General features: G+C 57.3%; 8 protein-coding genes across 8 annotated transcripts; 3 read left to right on the top strand and 5 right to left on the bottom strand.

Moving 5' to 3' along the window:
- Window positions 1-28: 28 nt before the first annotated feature.
- B0I36DRAFT_288974 (Thiolase, N-terminal domain-containing protein) lies at window positions 29-1,708 on the bottom strand. Its single transcript, XM_046151662.1, has 3 exons — window positions 1,414-1,708; window positions 405-1,349; window positions 29-330 (listed from the first exon to the last, which is right to left on the bottom strand). The coding sequence occupies exons 1-3, from the start codon at window positions 1,561-1,563 to the stop codon at window positions 133-135; spliced, it is 1,293 nt and encodes a 430-aa protein (XP_046012800.1). The 5' UTR covers window positions 1,564-1,708; the 3' UTR covers window positions 29-132.
- Window positions 1,709-2,849: 1,141 nt separating this feature from the next.
- On the top strand, window positions 2,850-3,535 carry B0I36DRAFT_243623 (ubiquitin-conjugating enzyme/RWD-like protein; the record flags this gene model as incomplete). Its single annotated transcript, XM_046149995.1, has 4 exons — window positions 2,850-2,891; window positions 2,966-3,030; window positions 3,111-3,335; window positions 3,412-3,535. The coding sequence occupies 4 exons, from the start codon at window positions 2,850-2,852 to the stop codon at window positions 3,533-3,535; spliced, it is 456 nt and encodes a 151-aa protein (XP_046012799.1).
- Window positions 3,536-4,852: 1,317 nt separating this feature from the next.
- B0I36DRAFT_118717 (kinesin) lies at window positions 4,853-8,219 on the top strand. The gene is made up of 3 exons (XM_046148004.1): window positions 4,853-5,092; window positions 5,183-7,611; window positions 7,672-8,219. The coding sequence occupies exons 1-3, from the start codon at window positions 4,973-4,975 to the stop codon at window positions 7,907-7,909; spliced, it is 2,787 nt and encodes a 928-aa protein (XP_046012798.1). The 5' UTR covers window positions 4,853-4,972; the 3' UTR covers window positions 7,910-8,219.
- Window positions 8,220-8,788: 569 nt separating this feature from the next.
- B0I36DRAFT_118721 (glycoside hydrolase family 92 protein) lies at window positions 8,789-11,985 on the bottom strand. Its single transcript, XM_046148005.1, has 6 exons — window positions 11,654-11,985; window positions 11,025-11,561; window positions 10,480-10,959; window positions 10,015-10,394; window positions 9,691-9,910; window positions 8,789-9,610 (listed from the first exon to the last, which is right to left on the bottom strand). The coding sequence occupies exons 1-6, from the start codon at window positions 11,765-11,767 to the stop codon at window positions 8,882-8,884; spliced, it is 2,460 nt and encodes an 819-aa protein (XP_046012797.1). The 5' UTR covers window positions 11,768-11,985; the 3' UTR covers window positions 8,789-8,881.
- A 984-nt stretch (window positions 11,986-12,969) lies between these two features.
- B0I36DRAFT_118705 (uncharacterized protein) lies at window positions 12,970-15,764 on the bottom strand. The gene is made up of 3 exons (XM_046148003.1): window positions 15,051-15,764; window positions 13,341-14,984; window positions 12,970-13,273 (listed from the first exon to the last, which is right to left on the bottom strand). Exons 1-3 carry the CDS (start codon window positions 15,643-15,645, stop codon window positions 13,146-13,148), a joined length of 2,367 nt encoding a protein of 788 aa, XP_046012796.1. The 5' UTR covers window positions 15,646-15,764; the 3' UTR covers window positions 12,970-13,145.
- Window positions 15,765-16,216: 452 nt separating this feature from the next.
- On the bottom strand, window positions 16,217-19,706 carry B0I36DRAFT_374139 (clasp N terminal-domain-containing protein; the record flags this gene model as incomplete). The annotated part of the gene is made up of 4 exons (XM_046160250.1): window positions 16,217-17,197; window positions 17,288-18,083; window positions 18,151-19,184; window positions 19,242-19,706. 4 exons carry the CDS (start codon window positions 19,704-19,706, stop codon window positions 16,217-16,219), a joined length of 3,276 nt encoding a protein of 1,091 aa, XP_046012795.1.
- A 1,660-nt stretch (window positions 19,707-21,366) lies between these two features.
- Window positions 21,367-22,251, top strand: B0I36DRAFT_242519 (peptidase of plants and bacteria-domain-containing protein; the record flags this gene model as incomplete). The annotated part of the gene is made up of 1 exon (XM_046149915.1): window positions 21,367-22,251. The coding sequence occupies one exon, from the start codon at window positions 21,367-21,369 to the stop codon at window positions 22,249-22,251; it is 885 nt and encodes a 294-aa protein (XP_046012794.1).
- A 513-nt stretch (window positions 22,252-22,764) lies between these two features.
- On the bottom strand, window positions 22,765-24,858 carry B0I36DRAFT_349239 (uncharacterized protein; the record flags this gene model as incomplete). The annotated part of the gene is made up of 3 exons (XM_046156776.1): window positions 22,765-23,948; window positions 24,439-24,562; window positions 24,838-24,858. The coding sequence occupies 3 exons, from the start codon at window positions 24,856-24,858 to the stop codon at window positions 22,765-22,767; spliced, it is 1,329 nt and encodes a 442-aa protein (XP_046012793.1).
- Window positions 24,859-25,451: the final 593 nt, after the last annotated feature.

Genomic DNA, 25,451 nt, shown 5'->3' with positions numbered 1-25,451 from the left:
CTGGTCTTCACCATCAATCGGTCGTGAATCAAGCCGGCTTGTCGGAACGACGTGCCTGAGGGTATTTCATTGCGCACATTTGTGGCCTATATACACAGTGGACCTCTTCCTGAATCCTCGTACTACTACGCCCTACACGGATTCTATCCTCTGGACAACCATCGCAGAAGCACCACCACCTCCGTTGCAGATCGCAGCAACACCGTACTCGCCCGGCTTCAGCTGGTGCAGAAGTGTGGTAAGAATGCGGGAGCCTGAGCTGCCCAGGGCGTGACCTAGGGAGATGGCTCCACCGAGAGGGTTGACCTTGGCGTTCTCGAGACCGAGGATCTGCGTGCCGCACGACGAATTAGCTCGCCACTCTCACCACAAAAGTCTACCATGGTGGGTGCATTGTGTCTTACCTTCTCGTTCGCTTTAATGACAGCTGCAAACGCTTCGTTGAACTCCCAGATAGCGACCTGGTCCTTGGTGATGCCAGCACGCTCAAGCGCGATGGGGACCGCCTTGGACGGCGCGATTGGGAAATCGATGGGGTCGACGGCCGCGTCGGCGCTGCTGACTATCCGCGCGAGGACACGGGAGCCGCTGCCGTACTCCTTGGCGAGTGCCTCGTTGACCAGGACCAGAGCACTGGCGCCGTCGTTGAGCGTGGACGAGTTGGCAGCGGTGACCGTGCCGGTGCCGTCCCGGACAAACGCGGGCTTCAGCGTCGAAACCTTGTCAAACTTGACATCAAGGTAGCCCTCGTCGGTGTCGACAATCGTGTCACCCTTGCGACCCTTGACCGTGACAGGAGCAATCTCGTCGGCAAAGGCCTTGGCCTTCCAGGCGGCCTGGGCCCGCTCGTACGACTGGATGGCGTACTCGTCCTGCTGCTCGCGGCTGATCTCGAGCTTCTTGGCAGTGTTCTCGGCACAGACACCCATGTGGAACTGGTCGTACACATCGGTCAGGCCGTCCTTGATGAGGCCGTCCTCGAGCTTGATGTTGCCAAACGCAGGATTCTGGCTGGCACGGGGTACGTAGTACGGGACCTGTGACATGTTCTCCATCCCGCCAGCGATCTGGGCCTCGGCCAGTCCGAGCTGGATATTCTGTGCCGCCAAGGCCACCGCCTTGAGGCCGGACGAGCACACCTTGTTGATAGTCGTGGGCTCGATGCTCTTGGGCAGGCCGGCATAGATCATGGCCTGCCGCGCGGGCGCCTGGCCGACATTGCCTTGCAGGACCTGCCCTAGATAGATGTCGGTCACCTTCTCTACAGGGATTTTGGACTTCTCGAGGGCGGACTTGATGGCAACGGCGGCGAGCTTGGGGGCTGGAACGCTGAGGAAGGCTCCGTTGAACTGGGGATTGTGAGACTCTGTTAGTTATGGTGGGGGCGCGGCTCCGGTGAAGGTAAGCACACACCTTTGCCGTTGGCGTTCTTGAAGCGCTCAGGATGTAGGCATCTTGTATTTCCTTCCGTAACGAACTCTGTACCGAGAATTGACGGGTGGTGAGGGCTCGAGAGCCTGCAAGGGACCCTCGGATGGCAGACCGGAAGTGTATGAGAGCCATGACGTAAATAGCCTCGCAGAAAGGATGCTATCGATGTGACTTGTGTGTTTGCAGAAGAGTCGAGGCCAAGGACCAGCTAAGCGTTCTCGAGAGAGCACAGCACAGAACAGGGAAAGTCGGAAGAATACAAGAGAGGAAAGTTGACAGGCGGCATCAGCACGGAACCGGAAGCATGTGGAGGAGGGCGGGCATGACGCTCCAAAGCGCGGGCACCGAGCCGAGCCCAGCAGGCCGGGTGGGCGGAATGCCTGCTCGGCGCGGTGCGAGGAGGCGCTAGACAACTTTCCCCAGGGCCAGCGCCCCATCCCCCCGCGCTGCCGAGCCTGGCATGTGCCTGCCCATCTCCCAAGCCCGGCCCACGGCGGCTTCCCACGGGCGACCACGGCTGGGCGGCGAGGTCGAAGGCGGACGCACTTCTTGCAGTCACAGGCTGAACCACGACCGGAACCCACGGCCTTCGATGCCTGTGCATCGTGGTGGCGACCTTTGCTTTCCAACGCTGCCGTCCAGTCCTCCACGCACAACAAGAAAACCGTGGCAGCTTTGGCCCCAGACATGATACCTGTCCAGGCGCGCAGCCTTGCCGCCACCATGGTGCTGCGGTTCAGACTCAGGGCAACTGTCGCGCCCAGCCTCGGTACACAACAAGCGCATAAATGATGGAGGCTGAACCAGTCCCCTGGAGGCTGCTTGTCCAGTGTGCTCTGAACGATGTCCGTGGCTCACGATCAAGCCACGGCACATGCAGCGATGTTAGCTTCGGTGGCACGAGACATATGGGCTGCCGCCACCAAACCCAACTTTTCCATCGAATGGATGAGAAAATCTTCGACAGCCAGAGCAACAGTGCCTGCCTTTTGCTTGATTGGGCGCAGGCCTACATGCGCTTTGCAGCATCGACATCGGCATGCCGGTCTCGCATCTTGATTCTCCATCACGTAAGCGCAGCGGCGTGAACCCCTTGCACAGTTATCGTGCGTGCGCTATCGGGTCTGGACCCTACAGTGCTAGACTGTATCGCCGCCGATAGGAACGCCGCCATCGCCCTCGCCATCACGGCGGACCTGCGCTTGCCTGCTTCCAAGGTTGCATCATCCGCCTCGGTCAAGCTCTCTAGTCCACCATCTACCTTTCTCCATCATCTCATCTGGCGCTGAATACTCTGCTATCGCATCGCAGACCTCGTGCTGCCGACGACCTCTACATCCGCACAGCCCTATCTGCTGATGACCGTCTCTTTCGGGCTCCAAGCTAGCACCCCCCTCCGAGCCCAACAGCCTTCGATCATGTCGACTGCAGCACGTCGCCGCTTGATGCGTGACTTCAAGGTTTGTCGCATTCCTCCACTCGAGATGGCTCTTTGGCTGTGAAGCCTTATTGACTCGGTCTTTCGCAAATACAGCGCATGCAAACAGATCCGCCAGCAGGAGTCTCAGCTTCGCCCGTGCCCGACAATGTCATGACCTGGTAAGTCCCGCCTTTCGACTCGCCGATCGATCAACGCGAGTCCACGAACTTCTCCTGACCGTCCGACCTTCTCGCTACAGGAACGCCGTCATCATCGGTCCCGCAGATACCCCCTTTGAGGATGGTACATTCCGGCTCGTCATGCATTTTGAGGAACAGTACCCAAACAAGCCGCCTTCGGTCAAGTTCATTAGCCAGATGTTCCATCCAAACGTATATGCCACCGGCGAGCTATGTCTCGATATCCTGCAGAACAGGTGGAGTCCGACATATGACGTCGCAGCGATCCTCACAAGTATTCAAAGGTATGTCCATCAGTCGCCAAAGTCCACCGCCCTTTCAATGAGCCGTCAAGTTGACACATTCTGTTCATCTCATTAGTCTCCTGAACGATCCCAACACGGGCTCTCCAGCCAACGTCGAGGCCTCGAACCTTTACAAAGACAACCGCAAGGAGTACACCAAGCGAGTTCGCGAAACGGTCGAGAAGAGCTGGGAAGACTAAAGACCTATAGTCACCACAAGGCATTTGTTGGTCCTGACGCTGATGTGTGAGCCGCCACACATGGTTTAAGGTACACGAAGAGCCGTTGCTCATGGTCACAATCTCTCGCCCAAGTGAATCATCATAGCGCTTTCAACCTTAGACGTGCTGTCGCTCCAAAACCTTGAGACCCTGCCGAGTCAACCGGGCGGTAGGAGCCAGCTGCACCCGGCGTGCCTAAGGCGTCATCACGGCCGCAGGTGTACCAGGGAGCGGTGTCCATCCACACTGATTAACTTGGGTGTTTGGCAAGCGGCAAATCTGGCCACAGCTTTCAAGGGGGTCTGCGTCTGTGTTGATTTGGTTGGGTCTGCATAGCTGCCGGAGTTAGGGTTAAATTACTTTGGACGTTGTTTGCGAATGTTCTAGTCATTACGGGTTGAAGCAGTTGCGGATCCTTGTTACATGATGCATCCACCACGATGTGCATGCGTGTCTTGAGCAACTAGACTTGTCACAACCGGCCGATCTGTAGACTTATAAAGTGTTTTTGAGTGTGATATGGCCTCCTGAGATCTTCTGCAAAGAGCTTCCTCGCTGGTGATATTCACATTGCGTGTGCCAGGCTCCCGCGTGTGCCGTCACTGGTGGTAGCAATCAGAGTTGAGCTGAATCTGGATAGCGTAGTGTATGCCTAGTAGTGCCTGCACAAGGGTCGTGGGTGTGACCTGATAGGCGACTGCTACGCATGCCGAAGTCAGTATCAGGACCGTATCGGCCTCGCTGGGCCGAGATGAACGGTCCCTTAGTGTTGACATGGCTGAATCGGAGATGGCATCATCAAACGCGTGCAGTGCCGCATTGACACGACGCAAGGAATAAATAACGGCGGCGTGCGCCCGGCCTATCAGCCACGAGCTGCCCCACGCCAGCGTCCCCTTTCTTGTTTGGCACTTGCAAGTCCGTCCCCTCTCGTTCAGGCACGCTGCGACCGCTGCCCAGCAGCCAGCCCACTCTGCCTGCCGCATGCATTGAGCAACAAACACCCACCGACACCGTCCTCACACCTGCTGCAAGCCGCCATTCTTCACAGCCCAGACGGCCTTCAGCGTTCCTACACCACTCTCAAGACGACAGGCATTGTGTCTTGGTCCTGTCGTCTGCTCCTCACCCTTCTTCGCGACCAGCGAGCGTGCAAAGGCAGCGAACCCCTCTAAACCCTTGTATACTTCGACGTAGGCCTACCCACCGCCGCCCGCGCGTGTCCCTTGGATCGACTGTACCTTACCGCCGCTCCTCCGTCCCCACCCCCCGCCGTGCTGGACCGACTCACTCCTGGTCGCACCGCCTGGCCCCGTCCTAACATGTTATCGTCTGCCCGGCTCTGCTACCGTGTCTAAGCTTCACCCTTCCTGACACGCACCCCGCCCTCGCCGACACGTCGAGTCCGCCGCAATCATGTCGGGAGCCAACAGCATCAAGGTCGTCGCCCGGTTCAGGCCGCAGAACAAAGTCGAGCTGGCCTCGGGCGGCCAGCCTATCGTCTCGTTCGAGGGCAACGATACCTGTATCCTGAATGTAAGCCTGCCCCCCTTGCCGTGCGTTCCTTGCCGACGTGGCGCTTCTTGTCTCGAAGGAAACAATTCTGACCATGCTTCCCGTCGCCAGTCCGCCGAGGCCCAGGGCTCCTTCACCTTCGACCGTGTCTTTGATATGCAGGGACAACAACGCGACATCTTCGAATACTCGATCAAGCCCACTGTCGACGACATCCTGAACGGTTACAATGGAACCGTCTTCGCATATGGACAGACCGGTGCCGGAAAGTCGTTCACCATGATGGGAACGAGTATCGAGGACGAGGTGGGCAAGGGTGTCACCCCGCGAATCATCGAGCAGATCTTCAGCAGCATCATGTCCAGCCCAGCCACAATCGAATACACAGTCCGCGTCAGCTACATGGAGATTTACATGGAGCGCATCCGCGACTTGCTCGCTCCCCAGAACGACAACCTGCCCGTTCACGAGGAGAAGAATAAGGGCGTGTACGTCAAGGGCCTCCTCGAGGTTTACGTCTCGAGTGTAGACGAGGTCTTTGAAGTAATGAAGAGGGGAGGAAACGCCCGTGCTGTCGCCGCGACCAACATGAACCAGGAATCGTCTCGGTCCCACTCGATATTCGTCATTGTCGTCACCCAGAAGAACCTCGAGACCGGCTCGTCCAAGAGTGGCCAGCTCTTCTTGGTTGATTTGGCTGGAAGTGAGAAGGTTGGCAAGACTGGTGCTAGCGGACAGACTCTTGAAGAAGCAAAGAAGATCAACAAGAGTTTGAGTGCTCTCGGAATGGTCATCAACGCGCTGACCGATGGGCGATCATCTCACGTTCCCTACAGAGACTCGAAGTTGACAAGAATCCTGCAAGAGTCGCTCGGAGGAAACAGTCGGACAACACTCATCATCAACTGCTCGCCCAGCAGTTACAACGACCAGGAAACACTCAGCACCCTCCGCTTCGGCATGCGCGCCAAGTCGATCAAGAACAAGGCAAAGGTCAACGCAGAACTCAGCCCTGCAGAACTCAAAGCAATGCTGGCCAAGGCCAAGTCAAATATGACCAACTTCGAGAACTACATTTCGAATCTCGAGGTCGAACTACAGCAATGGCGTTCCGGAGACAGCGTGCCCAAGGAGAAGTGGGTTCCACCGATGTCTGCAGATGGTGTCGCCAGCACGAGAGCGGCCGCCGCTCGACCGTCTACGCCCTCCAGACTCATACCTGACAGCCGCTCCGAAACACCGGCCTTGACCGATCGTGCCGGGACTCCAAGTCTCCCTCTGGATAAGGACGAAAGGGAAGAGTTCCTCCGCAGAGAGAACGAGCTGCAAGATCAGCTAGCAGAGAGAGAGTCAGCCGTTGTGGCCGCCGAGAAGAGCCTGCAAGAATCCAAGGAGGAATTGGCCTTCATCAAGGAGCATGACAGCAAGCTTGGCAAGGAGAATGAGCGACTGACGAGCGAGACCAACGAGACCAGGATGCAGCTTGAGCGCCTCGCATTTGAGAGCAAGGAGGCCCAGATCACGATGGATGCGCTCAAGGAGGCCAACTCCGAGCTCACTACTGAGCTTGACGAGGTCAAGCAGCAGCTTCTCGATGTCAAGATGAGCGCCAAGGAGACTAGTGCGGTCCTTGACGAGAAGGAGAAGAAGAAGGCCGAGAAGATGGCTCAGATGATGGCTGGCTTTGACCTGGGCAGCGATGTCTTTAGTGCCAACGAGCAATCTATCGCTGATGCGATACAAAGGGTGGATGCACTCTTCGAGCAGAGCTCTTCCGGGGATCCGATCCCTCCAGACGACCTGACGGACCTTCGCACGAGGCTTGTCGAAACCCAGGGTATCATTAGGCAAGCCGAGCTCTCTCTCTACAGTGGTGTTTCTGGCGATTCGGATGCCAGGCGTCGTGCAGAACTCGAGGCTCGCCTTGACGCGCTGCAGAACGAGTACGAGGACCTCTTGACGCAGAATCTCAGCGAGGCCGATGTGGAAGAAGTCAAGGAACGCCTGCAGAAGGCGTATGCGAACAAGACGACCACACAGATTGAGCTTGTTGATGAGCTCAAGCTCGAGATTACACAGAAGTCTGCCGAGAACAACCGAATGAAGACACTGATTGACGACCTACAAAGCCGACTCAAGACCGGCGCTGCCACCACTTCGGCACCGGGCCTGGCGAATGGCAAGACGATACAACAACAGATTGCCGAATTTGATGTTATGAAGAAGAGCCTGATGCGCGATCTCCAGAACAGATGCGAGCGTGTCGTCGAGCTCGAAATCTCTCTCGACGAGACCCGTGAGCAGTACAACAATGTCCTGCGTTCATCCAACAACCGTGCGCAGCAGAAGAAGATGGCTTTCCTTGAGAGGAATCTCGAGCAGCTGACGCAAGTTCAGCGCCAACTTGTGGAGCAGAACAGCTCGCTCAAGAAAGAGGTCGCCATTGCAGAGAGGAAATTGATTGCACGGAATGAGCGCATCTCTAGTCTGGAGAGCTTGCTGCAAGATAGCCAAGAAAAGCTTACAGCTGCGAACCACAGGTACGGCGTCATGCATAATTTTCCGCCCGCCCATGCCACTTTTACTGACCATCAAAACAGGTTCGAATCACAACTTACAGCTGTCAAGGAACGTCTCGAGGCAGCCAAGGCGGGGTCGACACGCGGGCTCAGCGGACCCGGTGCTGGCTTTAGCTTTGCCGGCGCCGGCAGCAGGATCGCGAAGCCGCTGCGTGGCGGTGGGGCCGGCGGCGACGGCCCTGTCCCTGTCCCAACCGTGGCATCCCTGCAGAACGAAGGCAACACTAGTAAGAGAAGCAGTTGGTTCTTCCAGAAATAGAGAGAAAGGCACGATATATCATAAAACGAGCGTGAAAGCATCGAGCCGTTGGCGGCGGTTCACTCAGAAAGAGATATAGACATCAAGGACACCTGATTACGAGGACCAGCCCCGGAGATGGCAGGCCCTGAGCCTGCGCGCTCTCACTTTCCAAGCCATATCCACCTGCGGCGGCAGATGCTCACGGGTCAATCCTGCACGAAGATTACGTCGATATATACCCTGCTACCCACAGAGAGACTTATGACTTTTCTTGTTTCTTCGATACACACTCAGATACAACATGAGATACACATTAACACCGTGAAGAGATGGCATTGGGACTTTTGTGCTGCAGTCGAGAAGATGGTCTACTCCAAGGCGGTTGGCGTTCTCCGCCTGTGGTAGTGTTCAGAGCAAACCCCGTGACATGACAGGACCATTTCACACAAACAGACTGCGAGCATAAAGAAGGCGTCAGGCCGCTGAAGCCTTGGGTGGGCACGGAATGCGGACTTGTGGGGGAAGGAGATGAGTTGAACGTGGCAGCTCACTTGGTCGTGCTCAGACCCTGTTTCCCTCCTTACCGTGATGTAGCGTTATTCTCAACATCGCCTTCAGTACCCGCTTTTGAGTAGACTTAGTTGATCCCAAATTTGCCATCACTTGCCATCTCCCATTTTGCACTCGAGCATATCTGGACACGTGAAGAAAACCGTTGGGAAAATAATTCCGTTCCCGAGCGGAACTGGGGTAGTGTTCGTGGGAAGGCCATGCATGTACATGGCGCTGTTGCGACGTTGTCCATGTTCCAAGACACTGATGTATTTCGTGCTTATGTGTCCGTCTAATCCCTCGATGGACTGGCGTCAAGCAAGCCTTGGAAACGCCGAGAAAGAGACAAACCACGACCTCGAGAACATCGTACCTACAGACTAGGATGATCGCAGCACCACGTCTAGCGCACACGAAACCTCATCCTACACCTCGTTCTTATGAGGTAGGCTCAGAAGCCGGACTGGGAGGTAGCTCCGAGTCCTCCCCCGTCGCCCAAGCACCCGGGGTCGCAGCGAGGACGAAATCCATTGTGCTCTCGCCGCCGCCGCCGTTGGCCCGGGCAGCAAAGATGTCGTCCCAGGTGACCCAGGACTTGTTCCATTCCTGCCCGTTGACCTTGAGAGACTGGACGTAGATCATGTCCTCCTCTTCGTCTGTGGACGCGGCGGTGGTACTATCCCCGTCTCCGCCGTCGTCGTAGTACGAGGTCGTGATGTGCAAGACATTGCTGACCCCAGCGCTCCCGCCGAGGGTGATGCGCAGGTCGTTGAACCACGGCGAGCCCACGAGGAACGTCGTCTGGCCGGTGACGGGGTACAGGCCGAGCATGTTCCACAGCACCCACGACTCCATGGCGCCGGCGTCCGAGTTGCCCGGCACGCCGTCGGGCGTGGGGCGGAAGTACGCCTTGGCGATGCGCCTGCTGTGCTCGACCGACAGGTCGGGCCGCCCCACGTAGTGGAACATGTAAGGCGTGTTGAAGCTCGGCTCGTTGCCCGGGTTGAAGAGCGTCTTGTTGAAGCGCGAGTCGCCGCCCGGGTTGAGGTCCGGCTCGAACATGGCCTCCAGGCGGGACTGGAAGGCTTCCTGGCCACCGGCGTACTCGATCAGAGTGGCGGCGTCGTGATGCGCATTGAAGGAGTATTCTATGGGGAGACCTTGGTACTGTGGTGTTTTGAAAAGGAGTGAGTATTGATTTATTCTCAGTGCAAAGGTGGTGGGAACGGCTGGCACAAGAGGCTTACGTAGTCATCACCCCAATAACAGCCGCCACAACTCAGGGGGTCCTGAGCGATGAAGCTGCCATTCTCCGCAATGGGCCCAAGGAATCCCTTGAAGCCGAGGGCTTCGAGATCCGGGTTCCACTGGTTCCGCCAATTACGGGACCGGTTGAGGTACTTTGCTGCGTCTTCGGTCTTGCCCAGGCCCTTGGCGACCTGGTACAAGCCAAAGTCATTACCCGCGCTGGAGGAAAGAACGTCGAATTAGCAAGGAAACCAGGGACGGGCGGCGCGGGGCGGATACGACGGCGAATGGTGCTGACCTATGTCTGGGGAATATTCACTTACTACTCGATAGCCCGGCTGACAGACCTGCCATACTTTGTTGTGATGTATCCATGCTCAAGCCAGTCCGGCAGAGCACCACGGCCTTCCTTTGTTGACGAACTGGAGTCTCTCGGGTCGTTGTTGTTCGGCGGCACCACCTCCGCGTCTGTCACCATAGCCTCGTATACCTTCTCCCAGTCGATCGCGCCACGTACGCCCTTGACATAAGCATCGGCGAGGACGTTGTCAGCGTTGGACCCGCCCTGGGTGGCGCCGTTGAAGAATGAGGACCGTCCGTCGGGCAGGAAGCCGTCGTGCTCCCAGATATCGGCGAGTGAGCGGATGAACTGCTCGTACTCGTCCGGGAGGACGATATGGATGAGGGCGGTCGTACAGCGGAACTTGGCGAAAGGTTTGTCAATACTGCCAGCATCGTGATGAAAGGTCACCAGTTTGCAGAAGGGTACATGAACAAGATGAACTTACGATGTCCCAGAAAGTGAAGATATCATCATAGTAAGGCTCTGGCGACGACCACTTTGGGTTCTCCCCAGTCTTGTCGCTGGGCACGAGCGTCATGTGGAAGAGGGACGAGTAGAGCAGCTGGAGGTTGCTTTCACTGCGCATGTCTGTCGTTGTAATCTTGGACAGCACCTTGCTGTTCCAAGCTTCCTTGGCCGCTTCGCCCAGGCTCTCGATCGTGGCGTCCTCTGGTACCTCATTGTTGACGTTCTCACAAGCCTGCTCGGCAGAGATGAAGGACACTCCAGCCCTTGACGCGACCTCCTGCTCTCCGCCAAAGTCAAACACTGCACCGAGCCGATTTTCCGAGTCGCGTTGAGGCGTGTCGTCGTACGACTCGAGGGTGTCGCCTGCTGTGTCGTTTCCCAGAAACGTCTTGTATGTCGCCGCCTTGTCGAAGTAGCCGCAGAAGTAGACTGTCCACTTAGGAGAGCGGTTCCACCCCTATTGCTCTTGCACGTCAGCTTGCGTCCACTGTCTCTCCTCTTCTCAGATTCGAGAAGGCTCACGTTGTCATATGATCCGTTACCCGTATACCCCACGGCCCTGCCCTCGCCATCCGCCTGGACAGAGATATTCCCACCAAGATAATTCTGGCCGAGCCCCTGACCCCGGAAGGAAGGCAGCACATGGGACACATCGACCACAATCGCAGCCTCCGTGGCATTCTGTGGGAACGTGTAACGGTACATCCCGGCGCGCGAGCTCGCGGCCATCTCGACAGTGACCCCGCTGGCCAGGCTGGCCTTGTAGTACCCTACACGAGCGGTGTCGCCCACGACCGTCCCGTCTTCGGTACGGCGACCAACGCTGATGTTGGCAAGCGGGTTGTCCAGGCTGCCGACGACGGGCATCTGCGCGATGACGCCGTACTTTGGCGCGCCGCCGGTGCAGCTCATGTGCAACATGCTGAACCCCACGAAGGCACCTGTGGGCTGGTAGCCCGAGTAGCTGTCGGAGCCTGTGTAGAGGTCTGGGCCAAGCTTGACCATTCCCATGGGCAGGGCGACGCCGGGGAAGGTGTTGCCGCCGTTGATTGAGCCCGTCTTTCCAAGCCAACCAGTATGTCAGCATTGTTTCTGTGTACGCAGGCAGAGCCGGGGTGAAGAAGTAGATGAGGAGGAGACAGGAGGCTCACCAAGGGCAGTACATAGTCCGTAAGGTCGACATTGCCGACTTGCCTGGCAGCGACGGTGTGGCTCAGCAAGGACGTGCTGGCGACAATGACCACGGTCGAGAATCTGTGCAACATCACGACGTCGTCGAGCAGACCAGACCAGAGGTGGAGTCGGGCTTCAGAGGTAGGTCCTCTATCGCAAAGTGCCCAGTGATGAACGACGAATCCAGCGACAGATCACAATGTGTTGCTGTCGCAAGAGCAGTTCAATACCGGAGTTGCACTCCAGAACGAAGGACGAAGGTGTGCGACGTAAGAGGCAGTCCATCTCCCCAGGCCAGGCCAGGCCAGGCCAGGCCAGGCCATGACTGCACATTAATAGCAAAGACGGTGATCTCTCCACGGGGAACATGCGAGTGGCCAGGAACCGGCCGTCGGCACGTCATCCGGCTTAGACTACACAGTACGTACCTTCCTCGCAGATCCCTGTGCCGCGGTGCGCATGCATGCATACGTACAGGCATAGCCTGCCCCGGGCCCGTTTCATGGATATTCAAGTCATCAGCCCAATCTGCCGCCTGCCCAGGGTTAGAATGCACAGAGTGCTATACCAGAATTACCGGGTTCTTCCCTTGCAAACCACCGCCCAGACGTTTTGGCTGGGGAATCCTCTCTCGAAGGGAATGGTAGTTTGGAGGTGGGTGGTCCAAACCTTCCGGTCACGGCGTGTCTCCATCTCCGCCCAACGCCGCCGATTCGCCCGACTTGCGTTTGATTGGCCTAGCAGGGGATCCTGGGGTCGTAGCCCTGCGGGATGACGATCTTCTGCAGGGGGGCTTTACGAGCATATGTACTATTCATGGACTGGGGACCACTTGATGCTGTCAGCAGCCGCCTAGGCTCACACCCTCTGTTCGCCCGAAGAAAGAAATGTGCGCGGCTCCAGATGCCCTTCCTACTTGATAGGGAAATGGTGGAAGCGCGGAACAGAGCCCAGAGCTGGGCTCTCATGGGCAGGATGATGGTTGAGCTAGCCAGCGGCACAGGAAAGATTGGCTCCGCCAGGGCGGAATATATCCACCGCCAAGACGACGCCTCCATACACGTGGCGCATCGGGTGATTCTCCTTCGTTGCGAGGCTCATCCACATGTAAATTATTGATATTTTGTACTTGTTTCTTGCAAATGCAGTAGGGTATCTAGGTTGCTTCAAGCTCCAGTCGCTGTTTTCGTTTCGTCATTTCTCCTTGGCCATCCACCCCACAAATCGGGTTGTGCAGTACGTGATAATGGACAACTCTCCAGTTCCTTTGGTCGCACAAAAATGGCGGCTCATACCCTCCAGACGCGCCGCGTTGTGAATCAACCTAGTTAACTCCCGTCGTGAGACGTCATTCGTTTGCCCTATCCCAGCCGATACGCCGTTGTTCAAGTAATTGGTGTCATCGGTTCCGAACTCAGTGTTTGCGTCTGACCGCATTCTCCATCTTGCTCTCATGCTGTCCCACACCGCTCATACCGTCACAGGCACGGCTATGGCGGATGGGCTCAGCAGCAGCGGAGCGCAATATAGAAATTCGAGCGATCGTGAATCGGTGGGTGAGAAGTGATTTTGCTCATGTCGTGCCCGTAAATATGTAGCTGCGCCCGAATGTCAGTACAGAGCCCTCTAGTCTCGGAACTTGATTTCTTCTGAAGGGGAACTCACGTGTGATGCTCAAGTCTTGGAAGTATTTCTGCACAACTGGATCCTGGTCGTCCGAAACAATCGGCGCCGCAGGATCAGTGCTTGTGGTCTTTGGGAGGATGTGTCGAATGGACAAAAGCATGCGCAAAAGCTCGCACAGTCCATGACCCTGGTTGGTGAAGCTGCTCGGCTGCTTCTCCAGGGGCCACTTCGGACGCAGGTTCTCCTGGTCCCAGGCCTTGAAAGCCCAGGTGGTCTTCTCCACACAGTTCATGAACAGCATAACTGTCAGGAACATTGGAAACCCAAGCTTCAGCTTCCCATCCTGCAGATTGCGCTGGATTCCGTTGAGTAGGCTTTTACTGGCAGCTGCTGCTTTACGCTCCGCCCCGGCATTGAGCTGCATGCAGATGTTTGTGTACGGCTCGCTCTCAGACTCATCCTTGATCCAATGGTCCTCAAAATCGTCGGCGGGCGATTTCGCGAGCATGTTCCACTGTCGCTCGCGGTCCATGATCTCGACAATCCCCCACAGCTCGAGAGATCGTCGCAGCAGTTCATCGTTGGTCGTGTTCGCCACCTGAACGGCCGTCTCCAACGTCACTCGTACATAAGATGATGGCTCCCTGCTGATGAGATCTGGAAGTATCTGCCTCATGTAAGCCTCAATCTTCGCCGGAACGTCCTCCTTGTCGTTGTCGAGAAGAACTACTGGATTCAATCCCACATTCCCAAGCGTGGCCAAAGTCGCCACATCGGCCTCTTTCGGGCAGCCCCGGAGGACTTCAAAGACAATGTTGTGCCCCGTTTCTGGAAAATGCGACGCCTCCACCACGACACCGGTGTTTGAAAGAGTGTGAGACGTTTTGTATGAGTTGTATCGTTTTTGCGCCATGACCACCTGCACTCCGGCCGAGTACAAGTCAATGTACTCGGAGAGCTTCGTCCGCACGCAACCGGTGCGCCAAACCCGAGGCGACAGGACCTTCTTGCAGGTATCGCACGGAGTGCCCTTCGAGCACGTTTTCCGCAGGATTCGACATCTGATGCATGCTCCAATCCGACGGACTTCCTGCACTTCTCTACGTCGATCCGAGTCAAACCTCGCACGACTGTGCCGATGTCTGATGCCGTTGGGTCCATGAAAAGCGTCCATTCGGAAGCCGCCCTTATTGAGAGCCCCCATCAATTGCTGCGCATGGTTGTTCAAGCTCGGGGGAGCATGCACATCAGGCATGTAGGTCATCCCCATCCACGGCGCGGAATCGTCTATTGGAGTACCGCTGTGAGAAGTCATGTCGGCGTCGCTTGTCCCAGTGCTGATTGTGGGGGTCGTCGGCATCGGTAAGCTCGGCGTGGATGGCATCGGGAGACTCGTCGCAGGCATCGGCAGACTGCTGGGTGGCATCGAAAGTGCGCTTGATGGAGAATAGTCAAGCAGCATCTCTGTGCTTGGAGCAGGCGTCGAGACCGTATCCGTCATTGGCTCGTCGGCTAGGAGTTGGGGGTCGAGCAGGGAAGGGTTCAAGCGTGCAGTGGCTGCTACTGCCACGGACAGTGCTGTCTGAGATGGCGAGTCGGTACCCTGGAGAAGCTTCGCGATTCGCTCTTCGGGCGTCAAGTCTTGGTGATCATCGAGAGAGTGTTGAGGTGGCTCGTCTGCGCCTGGGAGTTGTGTTAGCACCAACCACATTGACCACGGCATAACTGACAGTGGAATTTGTGGCTTACTTATAGGTTCGCGCTTCGCAATGTCCTCATAATTCACTACAGGATGCTCTAACGACAGCTGGTCGTGAAGTTCAAACAGGTTCGAAGTCGAGTTTGCCATGGTTGTGGGCGGCTCGGTCGTGGGGACCGAAAGGTCGACAAGCTCATCGTGCTGCGGCGGGGCCGGCTCGTCGTGCTTTTCGCTCGCTTCGATCTGCCGGGAGACTTCGGCAAGAGTCTGGAGCGGCGTCCAGTTCTGGTTCTCGACAAAGGGCGCAGGCTGAGGGCCGTGGGCTGGCGCGTTCGAGTTGGCTTGCTGGGCAGCAGTGGCGGCGGCGGCCGCCGCCGCAGCAGCAGCATCTCCAAGACGCGCTGCTTGTGCCTTGGCCTGCGCAGCACTATTGATGCCATGCAGGGCCAGGCAGGCGTTGACCCTCTCGGCCTCGGTGATCGCGGGACATCGCTTTGTGATGTGCAGGGTCAACGTCTCGAGGCGGCCTTTGGGAAAGTGCTCGCCGCAGTTGCGGCACCGGTATTCGTAGCGGTTGGAATTGTCGGCAAGCTTGGCGCCTCGGTCGAAGTACTGGGCAATGATGGGATGCTGCTTGCGTCCCATCTTCTCGACGCCAGCGGACTGGGCGGGAAAGGTACCCCGCGCTCGCTCGTTGCTCTGTAGAGTCGTCTCGTGATACGGGTCGGACACTGTTGGTGGCAGATTTCTGAAATATTAGGCGGACTGCGGGTGCAGAAAATTAAAGTAGGGACTCTGGTGGGACGAGCAGCAAAAAGGTTCGCTCACTGGCGTCATGGAACAGCAGGCATGTCTGCCACAAGTGAGCCAACCTTTTTGGCAGCGGGCCTCGTTGGGTCTGATAAGGACCCGATAACAGACCGCCTTCACCCCAGGCGACTAGGACCTGGCGCGCCCAGCAGCGACCCACCTAATTACTGAGGGTCGTCTTGAGAGAACTCCCACCCCTATGATTCACGGGCATTCTTTAAGGTGGCAGGAAGTAGAATTCTCTCACGACTTGGGTTATCTAATTACAAGATCCGTACAACAAATGACAAGTTCGGTGTTACACGGTTGCGCGATGAATGCGCTGAATGAGCCCCCCAAACGCCGTAAAACGAGGGGATATCTTGTCCCCTCTGGATATGACCAGAGCTACCGCATAATGACGTGCTTAAGCTCGGGCAGCTTGGTTCTCCCGTTGCCGCTTCACAACGTAGTAGGTGATGAGGCTCTTCGGATCGTCCTTGACGTTCTTCATGCATGACCAAAACTTGGTCTCGCCAACTCGCGCGTGTAGAGCTACGCAGAGCTGCACGGCGTCCATCCTTACACCACTTTCCTTGCTCTCAAGGCATGTGCTTGAGAGCGCAGCAAGAGATTCAATCTCCGCTTCGGTGGGCACGAAAGTCGTCTTAGTCTCAATCAGCTGCCGTAGGATATGCAACCCCATGCTCATACTTCGGCTGCCCGAGGTGTCAGTCGCGTCCATGCTCGACAACTTCTTAGTCATGGTTACGACGATCTCATCAGCATCCCCGAGAACAACAAGCTCGTCGGCCAGTAGCTCCAGACCGCTCACAATGTGTGTGCGAGCATCATAGCAAGCACGCGCAGCAAGAAGCGCCTCCAGTCCTCTCGATATGTGTGGCTGGAAGTTGTTGGGCGTCTTCTTCAGCATCAGCTTCACTGTTGCAAGTATCTGCGCCTTGACATCCTGGATCTTCTCAGGAGCCAGATCCGCGAGCGGCGACTCCAGATATTCAAAGAGTCCAACTAGCAGGGCATCAAAAGTCTCGTCTGAGAACAGGGACTTGTTGTCCCGGATCACACTCTGTAGCTTGCGGAAGCCATGCACATCCAGTGTTTGGGCCTTTACTCGTGTAATTCCGCTCTCAAGCAACCGCGCGTACTGGCGGGCCTTCTCCGGTGACACTTCTGACGCTGGGCTCAGTGCTTGCTCTCCGACGTCCTTGCTCATTCGCCCAGGGACAGCTGCGTCTTCATTGACGGGCTTGTCCTCCAGGACTGGACGTTGCACCACCTCTGGAGAACTGGTCGGCCTAGGCGTCTCCTTTGCTTCAGCCGTGAAAGGATCTTCAAAGACTTTGAGGGGTGTCTTTGAGGGCGTGGAGAGCACAGGCTCTGCAACGGGCTGTGGTAGTTCGGTTGCTTCAGGCTGGGGTAGTAGTGGTTCTGCTGGTGCTGAGGCGGTCTTTTCCCCAACTGCCGCAGTAGATCTTACTGTAGATCTTGGGGTGCCAACAGGTGTCGTGTTTGGGCTTGGAGAGCTTGGCCGCGCGCTTTGTTTCAAGCTGGCAACCTCCGGCACGACCAACGTGAAGTCTTCCGAGGACTTGGAAGGGCTAGTGTAGACAATCGCGTTTGCCACCGTCTGCGACTTGGAGGGACTTATACGAGACGGTGGTGCCACCGCCTTGGGAGCAGTGGGAGGCCTGGATGGCGTTGTTATGGTTGCCACATTTGACTCGCTTGCAGTCGCTTGGTGGCCAGGCCGAGCTCGAGGCGCAGTCCTCTTAGGAGAGCCTGAAATCGGTTTGCTGAGCACTGGCTTCTTCGCCGCATCTGACGGGCTCGTGCGTTCTGTAGAAGCTGCATCGTGGGATCTGACAGAATAGGGTCCGGCAGTAGCAGGGCGCGCAGCCATCTCCGGTCGTCTCCGGGCAGGACGCATCGGTGCATGAGACATGCCGCCAGTGGACAAGGTCGACGCTTCTGGGCGCGGCCTGGTGGCTGGAGCTGCCGAATGTGTCGTGCTTGTGGTCGTGGTTGCTGGTCGTGCCGGCGTGATGGTTGCCATTGCAGATCCAGGCCGCGCTGGCAGATTCTTGGCCGCCAACTGTCTCTTCTGTGCCATCATCGCTTCGCGAAGAGAGGGCTTGGTGCCTCCCATCGTGCTCTTTGAGAGTCCTAAACCAGGCCGGGCAGGGGCGGCAGCCTCGGCTTTCTTTGGCGAGTTGGGATTGTGAGGGTCATTGCGCAAGAGTTTCTGCGCAACAGCGTCCAGCGACTCCATAATCCTGAGGAGCGAGTTCTTGTTAGCTTGCTCATGCCACATCAAGCTGTTGCGGTCTTGGAAGGACTTACGCTTCTGCTTTTGCAGGCCAGATCCCGGCGAATTGCCAATAAGTCGCGCGACATCTCTCACGGACACCAGGGTTGGAGTCTGCGAGGCCTTTCTTGAGACATTTTTCGATGAGGTCCAGGCCACCACCGTGCTCGATATGGCTCTTGTGATGAGCCTCTTTTTTCATCAGGGTTTGGAGCCATCCCGCAGCATAAGTACGGGGTTGTACGTTCTTGTCTTGGCATGCCGCCCATATATGCTGCATGATTCTAGGGGTGTATGTGCATTTGCCGATGATCGTGTCGACAGTCATATTGGCTTGCTGTGAAGCGATTTTCTTGGTGGCGGCGCACAGTTTGATGAATGTCTGCATGAGAAGCTCCACCATGGGATCAATGGCTGGTCCAAACGTGTTGGCAAGGTCCTGAACCAGCGAGCAGCCTTCTTTGGACAAACTTGTTCGCAGTGATATGACGGCCTTGATGATACCGTCCAACAGGGCGCGGGCACCCGCAACAAAGGCATCCGGAAAGTCTGATGGCCCATTGCCAGCAGTGAGTTTCCGCAGTTTCCTAACGCTCTCTTCACGTTTGAGCCAGTTCTGTTCCGATTCTTTGCCCTCGAACCAGTAGTGCATGTCCTTGAAGATTTCGTCTAGTTCGCGTTGTGTGTTGACGTAGGACGGCTCGACCGCTTCGGCTGTGGCCTCTGGTGGCGGCGCTGGTGTGGTAGGTCGCTCGCTTGACATTGACGAGACACTGGCGCCCAAGTTCGGTCTGGTAGATGCTGCAGAAGCTGGGCGGGCTTCTCCGAGGTCACGCTTCACAGCTCCCACGGGATTGAGCTCTTTGACGATGGCGCTCTCAATGGCTGGCCGCACCTTGAAATTCTTCAGTTGTTTCTTTAGGTCAGACTTGGCGGCGTTGGGTGCATCTTTGAAGAGCTCTATCACCGTCTGCTTGGCGACGTCCCTGACCATCCCGTCTGCGTCTTCAAGAAGATCCATGAGTGTTGGCACGTAGGCCCTGAACTGCAGGCCATGCTCCTTGTGCATCTGTACCATGACTATTAGTAGCGGAAATTGGGCCTGCGTGGAGAGTGCATGACTTACCTGGAGAAGCCATTGCATGCCAGACTCCTTCGCCCTGGGATTCTTACCCACCAGCGCGATATTGCGCACGGAGCGTTCTGCATCGGCTGGAGATTGAGTGTAGTACGTCGCCATGGCTTGTATCGCGAGAGTCCGGAACTTGTCCTTTTGGTCGCCCATCTTGTCGACGATCAGGGGCAGCGTTTGTTTTGCCTCCCGAACGATGAATTTGGGGTCTTGACGGGACAATCGCGTCAAGAGGTGGTTGAGAGCGGCAAAGCCAGCGGTGACAATGGCGGAGTGCTGAGAGCTGGAAGCGAGGCGCAATGCCTCAAATAGCTGAGGAATACAGCTGTCTGGGACATTGTGCTGCTTGATTGCCGACTTGGTGGCCGTGACCTGCTGGACCTTGGCCTCGACGGACACATCCTTACGCAGAAGGACCAGCAGATTGGCAACCTGCTCGTCGGACAGTTTCTCGGCCATGGTGCTCCGAGGAGGGAGAGAGAGGCCTGGAAGCTGTGGTTGCGCACAAAATGAGCAGGTGGGATGCTGTTGCGGTAGAAATGTCGCTTGACCGACGTGCTACCAATGCAGCAAGCTGAACTCGAAGGAGGGAGCACGTGTTATTCGGCTGCCGAGGTGTATGATGCGGGACTTTCGGAGACTGTGGCAACGATCATTGGTGTCGGTTGATCTTGGTGTTGCGGCGAGGACCCTGCGATGGTGGCAGTCGTCGAGGTAAGCTCTGAGGAAGGCGTCGTCGGCGCGTGGGGTATGTTGCTTCCAGGTGCAGCGCTCGGGCGTAGTGGAACTTTGGTCGAGGTCGAGGTCCGAGACAGGTTGGTTGCTGTAGTTGTTGCCGGGCTTTCGCTCAGGGGCAAACGCGCGCAAGACGGGAACAAAGTCGCGTAAGCCGCTGTCGTAGAATCACCCGTATGCGGCGATTCGCTGGTTTGCTCTCTGAAGCGAGGCAAAGTGCGTGCGTGTGCGTGTGCGTGCTGCGAGCAAGCTTGCAGGAAGGGCTGGTGGGTGGATGGGTGTCTGGCAGCTTGCCGATGGTTGACAAACATGTAAACATGCAGCCCACCCACCACCATGCACTCCCACCACCCACTGGCTGCGCGCGGGTCGAGGGCCAGGGGCAACCAGCCCGTCTCCACGCGCGTAGTGGTGACCCCGGGAGTGACTCGAAAAGCCCTAGTGCTGCAGATGCGCTAGTCAAGCCCAACTATATCTACGCATAGGGTTGTCTACGCCCAATTCGAGGTCCTCTTTGCAGCCCGGCCAACGTAATTGAGAGCTAGGTTTTCCCTGTTTTTGCCAGGGCAACCGCGCACTTGAGGGAGCCAGACGTTGTTGTGTCTTGACATTTCTCTTGCAGTAAGACCGTGGGCGGGGTTCGAAGCACGCGGCCCGTGCCTGTCAAGAGCGACCTCGGGAGCGCTCCCTGATCCCCAGGTTTCATGGGCAAGGCTGGAAGCAGTATCTCCACCTATCTACACCGTATGGGAATCTCCCAACGAATTGACCTTGGGCCCGACTCAGGTAGCTTTCTCGGAGTGCGAGTCACGGAGGACACGTACGGTACCTGGACAAGAACCTCTACCGAGTTACGCAATTGAGGCCAATAGACTTTCCTAGTTGCGCCTGGCACGGTGTCACCAAGCTTATGATCTGGCTACACTCAGTCATGATAGAGGAGAGGGTACCTTAGGCACCTGCAGATATTCCCGATTCGATGCTACCCCACTGCCGCCCCACCCAACCTGGGTCTCAGAGCTTCGAGACATGGACCTCGTTGGGAGCCTCCATCCACTGCAACACCATCAAGCACCCCAGCCTCGTGATATAACACGTAACTCAATCTCGCCTCTAGCAGCTTAGCTCATCGGTGCTGCCTGAGTACATGTGTTCTGCCATATAGCCCGGCAGCCTCAGTCGTCATAGAGCTGACCCAATTGGGTAGTCTCCCCCAGGCATCCTCATGAGCGTTCCCGGCCACTCGGATTCCGCTATTGCAGAAACGGCGGTGCTTAGCATCGAGATAGATACCCGCGACTCGGAAACTCTTGAATCTCTGGCTTCTACCATGGGGGCCATCCCAGGCTCTTCACCGGTCCCTCCACCCATCTTCACGCCCGCAATGTCACACCCGAGCTCAGCGCCGGCGCCAGCTCCGGAAGCGACCGCCACGCCTCTGCCGATCCGCCCCAACCAGCCGGCCGGGTCCAGGGAGGAATCTTCACACGAACCCGTTCGCGGTGAAACTCCGCCGGCAGCAAGTTCGGAGCCAAGCTCGGATGGTTTCAAGTTGCCCAAGCTCCGCCTCCGGATCGATGATATCACACACCCTGGCGCCTCCATCTTCCTCGGCAACTACAATGCCTCGGGGGACTTTGAGCACTGCGTCCGCTCCGTCATCCGTCAGCTGTACAGCGACACCGACAAGTCCCCCTCGGCGACAACAGCACATCAGCTCCGCCACCACCCACCACCCACGCGCTCCGTGACCCTCATCCTCCGGGACATGCCCGGGGTCGCCTACACGACCGGCAGCGACCTCGACAGCGACCACAAGGAGATCCACTTCTCCCTCGGCTACATCCAGGGCATCAACCCGCCCGAGCGCCGGCACGCCGAGATCATGGGCGTCGTCACCCACGAGCTCGTCCACTGCTACCAGTACAACGCGCACGGCACCTGCCCGGGCGGGCTGATCGAGGGCGTGGCCGACTGGGTCCGCCTCGAGTGCCAGCTGGCCCCGCCGCACTGGAAGCGCGGGGACGGCACTGGCGATGGCGACAGCAACGGCGGCAGGTGGGACGCGGGCTACCAGAAGACGGCATTCTTCCTCGAGTACCTCGCGGGCCGGTTCGGCGCGGACACGGTCCGCCGGCTCAACGAGAAACTCCGCACGACGAGGAGGTACGAGGACAAGCCATTCTGGACCGAACTCGTGGGGAGGCCGGTCGAGCAACTGTGGGAGGAATACAAGAAGCACATCAAGGACAAGGCCACGGAGGCTTAATCTTTACAAGTGTTGTCATTGTGACTTTCACGGAACAAGATCTCCAAGCGGGCATGCTATATCAGATAAATCCTACGCGAATAGACATGAGCTGTGCCATCTCTGGATTCTAGAGTACACGCCGGGGATGCGAGAATGGCTTCACGCCTTCTTTGAGCTGCAAGATATGAGCGAGGAGCCATGCTCTTAGGGACTGCATCAGCGCAAAGCGCAATCAACTTTCAGGCTACAGAATAAAACCCATGAGAAATAAAAAACAACCTCGAGATTCGAGCGGTACAAAACCCCAAAACATCCAATACAAATGTCTCGTGAACGCCGAACGATCCTTACCCAAACGCCTCAAAAATGATATATGGCAACATGCCATCTTGAAAGTGCAGGTATTGCCGATGAAAGCGAGAACCAAGGGCATTCGCGATTGGTCAAGTTATTTACACCGTCCAAACACCGCGCTGTTTCCGGGGAGCCTCTAGGTGGATCGGTGAATGTCCTAAGGCATGCGACGTCCGTTCAAGCATGAACGGGCACACCCTCGCTCTCTCCAGCCACGCTGCCAACCTCGCTCCAGCTCGCAGGGGTCATAATCCCCTCGTCCTCGCTGAGGACATCGTAGTACCTCGCATTTTGGCTGCCGGATCGGACCGAGGCGAGATCGTTGACAATGTCGACTCCCGAGCCCGCAAGCGATGCAGTGTCAGTGGGCGTGAGCTGGCCGTCGCTGATGAGCTCGGGCTCCGAGATCGGAGCCGCAGGTGTGACGGGCAGAGGCGAGTAGAAGCCTGGGTGGGAGGTCTGTGCCCACGCCTGGATAGAGCTGTAGGCATCGTTGTGCTGGTCGGCCTCGTCGCGGTCTTGTCCCGCCGTGACGTACTCGTCGGGACCGAGCTCTCTCTCCGAAAAAGCCGACGAGGCCATGGACAGAGGTTGTGGTGCTTCCAAAAGTTCAGCCGCGGCTTCGGGCTCTGACTCTTGCTTGACGGGAGCAGGTGTTTCTGAATCGAGTCGTGCAGGCGACAGGGTCGCGCTCAGAGGCACATCCTTCTCGCCGATATCGGTAGCGCTGTAAATGTCCGAGTATTCGTCCTTGATGGGGTCGACCAAGCTGTTCTCAAGCAGAACGTGCTCATCGATGGCGTGCTCGTCGAGGAAAGGATTGCTGTATGTCGAAGAAGCGATCAAGCCGCGAGCACCATCGCCGCGACGACGAAGCATTCCTTCAGCCCCGTGGTGCATGGACCCTGTGTGCACCACGAATGTGCCCTTTTCGGCGTTCTCGTCCTGCCTAAGGAAGTCGTCAAAGCTGGAGCCACGGTGGTGCATCGCTCCGACCGGGCGGCTGGGCTCGGCGGCCGCCTTTTCGGCCTCTGCTCCATAAGGCTCTTTCTCTCTGCGTTTCTCCTCCATGACTGCATTCCAGTACATGAGCTCCTCTCTTTGTCGTCGGCGTGTCTCTTCGTCCGCATCGACGCCCTGCTCACCAGAGCCAGGACCGAGGCCCCTTGACATCAGAAAGCCTTCAGCATCTTCGGGACGGTTGAAGAGGTTCTCGCTCTGTTCCGGGCTGATGCTGTCCCCAAAAGAGTGGAGGGCGATGGCGATGCGTCTGCGGAGGTCTGCGGCCATGCGCTGAAGCTCTGGGGACTCGTAGACGGCTATCGCAGCCGCAACGGCGACCGAGAGGGCGACGACGCCGACTGTCGCAATGGGGTGGTTAATGGGAGGCATTCTTGAAATGATAGCGGCGTGAATCGCGAAGAGGAAAGAGAACAATAGGACAAGTCAAAAGGCTGGATTGCAACTACAAATAATCGCCCAGACAGAAAGGGGGGCTCTTTGAGGATATCGAGGCCGGTGGCGACATGCAAGCACCATGTGCTGGCCTCAGGGACAAGGCACCACCAGCACGTGCTGGTAGCATGGCTTCGCTCGGTGTTTGTTCAGGCGGCCGCCAAGGGGAGAGCTTGCGTGGTGTTGAGTTTGCCACTGCGGCGCCCGCCATCGACCCAGGCAGCCGCGTTCTGATTCGCGATCCACGAGTCCTGCTGCGACGGCCTCAGAGAGGTCGGCAGGTGATGGTGCGAGACGCAAGAGGCGGATGATTGACAAGTGGGGCGCGGAAGGTCACAGTGGGCAGCGGGGATGGATAATGATGATGGGAGCAAGGAGCGGCGGAACCGGGCTTACCTTTGGCGGCAACGGGGACCGGCATGGTTGCACGCAGCTGCCACAAGGGAGGCAGCGACCTGGCGATGTCGGTCGGGGCTTGCTTGAGACGTCTCGCCTCTGCTCCAGAAACAGCCGAGCAGGTCTGATGACGACGTCGTCAAAGGTGCGGTACTGATGGATAGGTTGGATGTGGGAGAAAGAGGTCGCCGTGCTGTCCACTGCTGCTGCTGCCTGTCAGATGATGGGGCGCTCCAGTCCTGGCCACGCTAACTTGCTTGCCTTAGGCGCCCATTTCCCCACATCTTGCCCGCCGCTCCATGACATGTGCGTTTCTGGTTGGCCTTGCCCCCCTAGGTACACCCAGCTACCAAGCCGGTGCCTATAAACACCATATTCTGCATGGTCGCGTGCCTGTACCTTGTGGGCTGACCGATTCATGCTGTTTGCTGGAAAGACCACCAAGCTAAAGAGCCCCCATGTGAGCTTCTCTGGGGGGTTTAAGTTATGCCATACCAGACACTTCACGCCAATACTCCTCCCCTCCAACTCATTTCGCAGGAAGTGTTGCGAGCAGTGTCTATGGGCCTGTACCATGACTGGGTTCATCTTGCTGTGTGTTCCGTCTCTCGCTTTGCATGACGGTTGACTCGTGGTGGCGATGCATCACAAGTCCCGCTGGATCGTGTCAAAGGACAACTGAGAAAATGCTCCGACGAGGACCGGGATGGCCCCGGCGAGCTGCAGCGCACCTGGACAGTAGATCGACCCTAAAATCTTCCCAGCCGGCATTGGGGTATTCCTGCAACAACGACCATGGGAATTGTCTTTGTAGATCAGCCACCAGTTTGCCTGTAGCAGGAAAGTGTGAGACTTGCAGTGGTGCTTCGAACCCCGGCCCCGCTGACGAAATTGAGGAATTCGGGTTGTCAAGTTGCGTTCCAATAATTACGGTCCTAGCGTACCGATCTCTGTCCTCACTCCGATGAAAGCGTCCTGAGAGCGGCCACAGGGGCTCCGGCCGGAACGAACAT

Source organism: Microdochium trichocladiopsis (assembly GCF_020744255.1).
Source record: "Microdochium trichocladiopsis strain MPI-CAGE-CH-0230 chromosome Unknown B0I36scaffold_5, whole genome shotgun sequence".
Classification (NCBI taxonomy): Eukaryota; Fungi; Ascomycota; class Sordariomycetes; order Xylariales; family Microdochiaceae; genus Microdochium; species Microdochium trichocladiopsis.
Note: the sequence above shows the minus strand (reverse complement) of the source record. Positions and strands in the feature narration are given on the sequence as shown.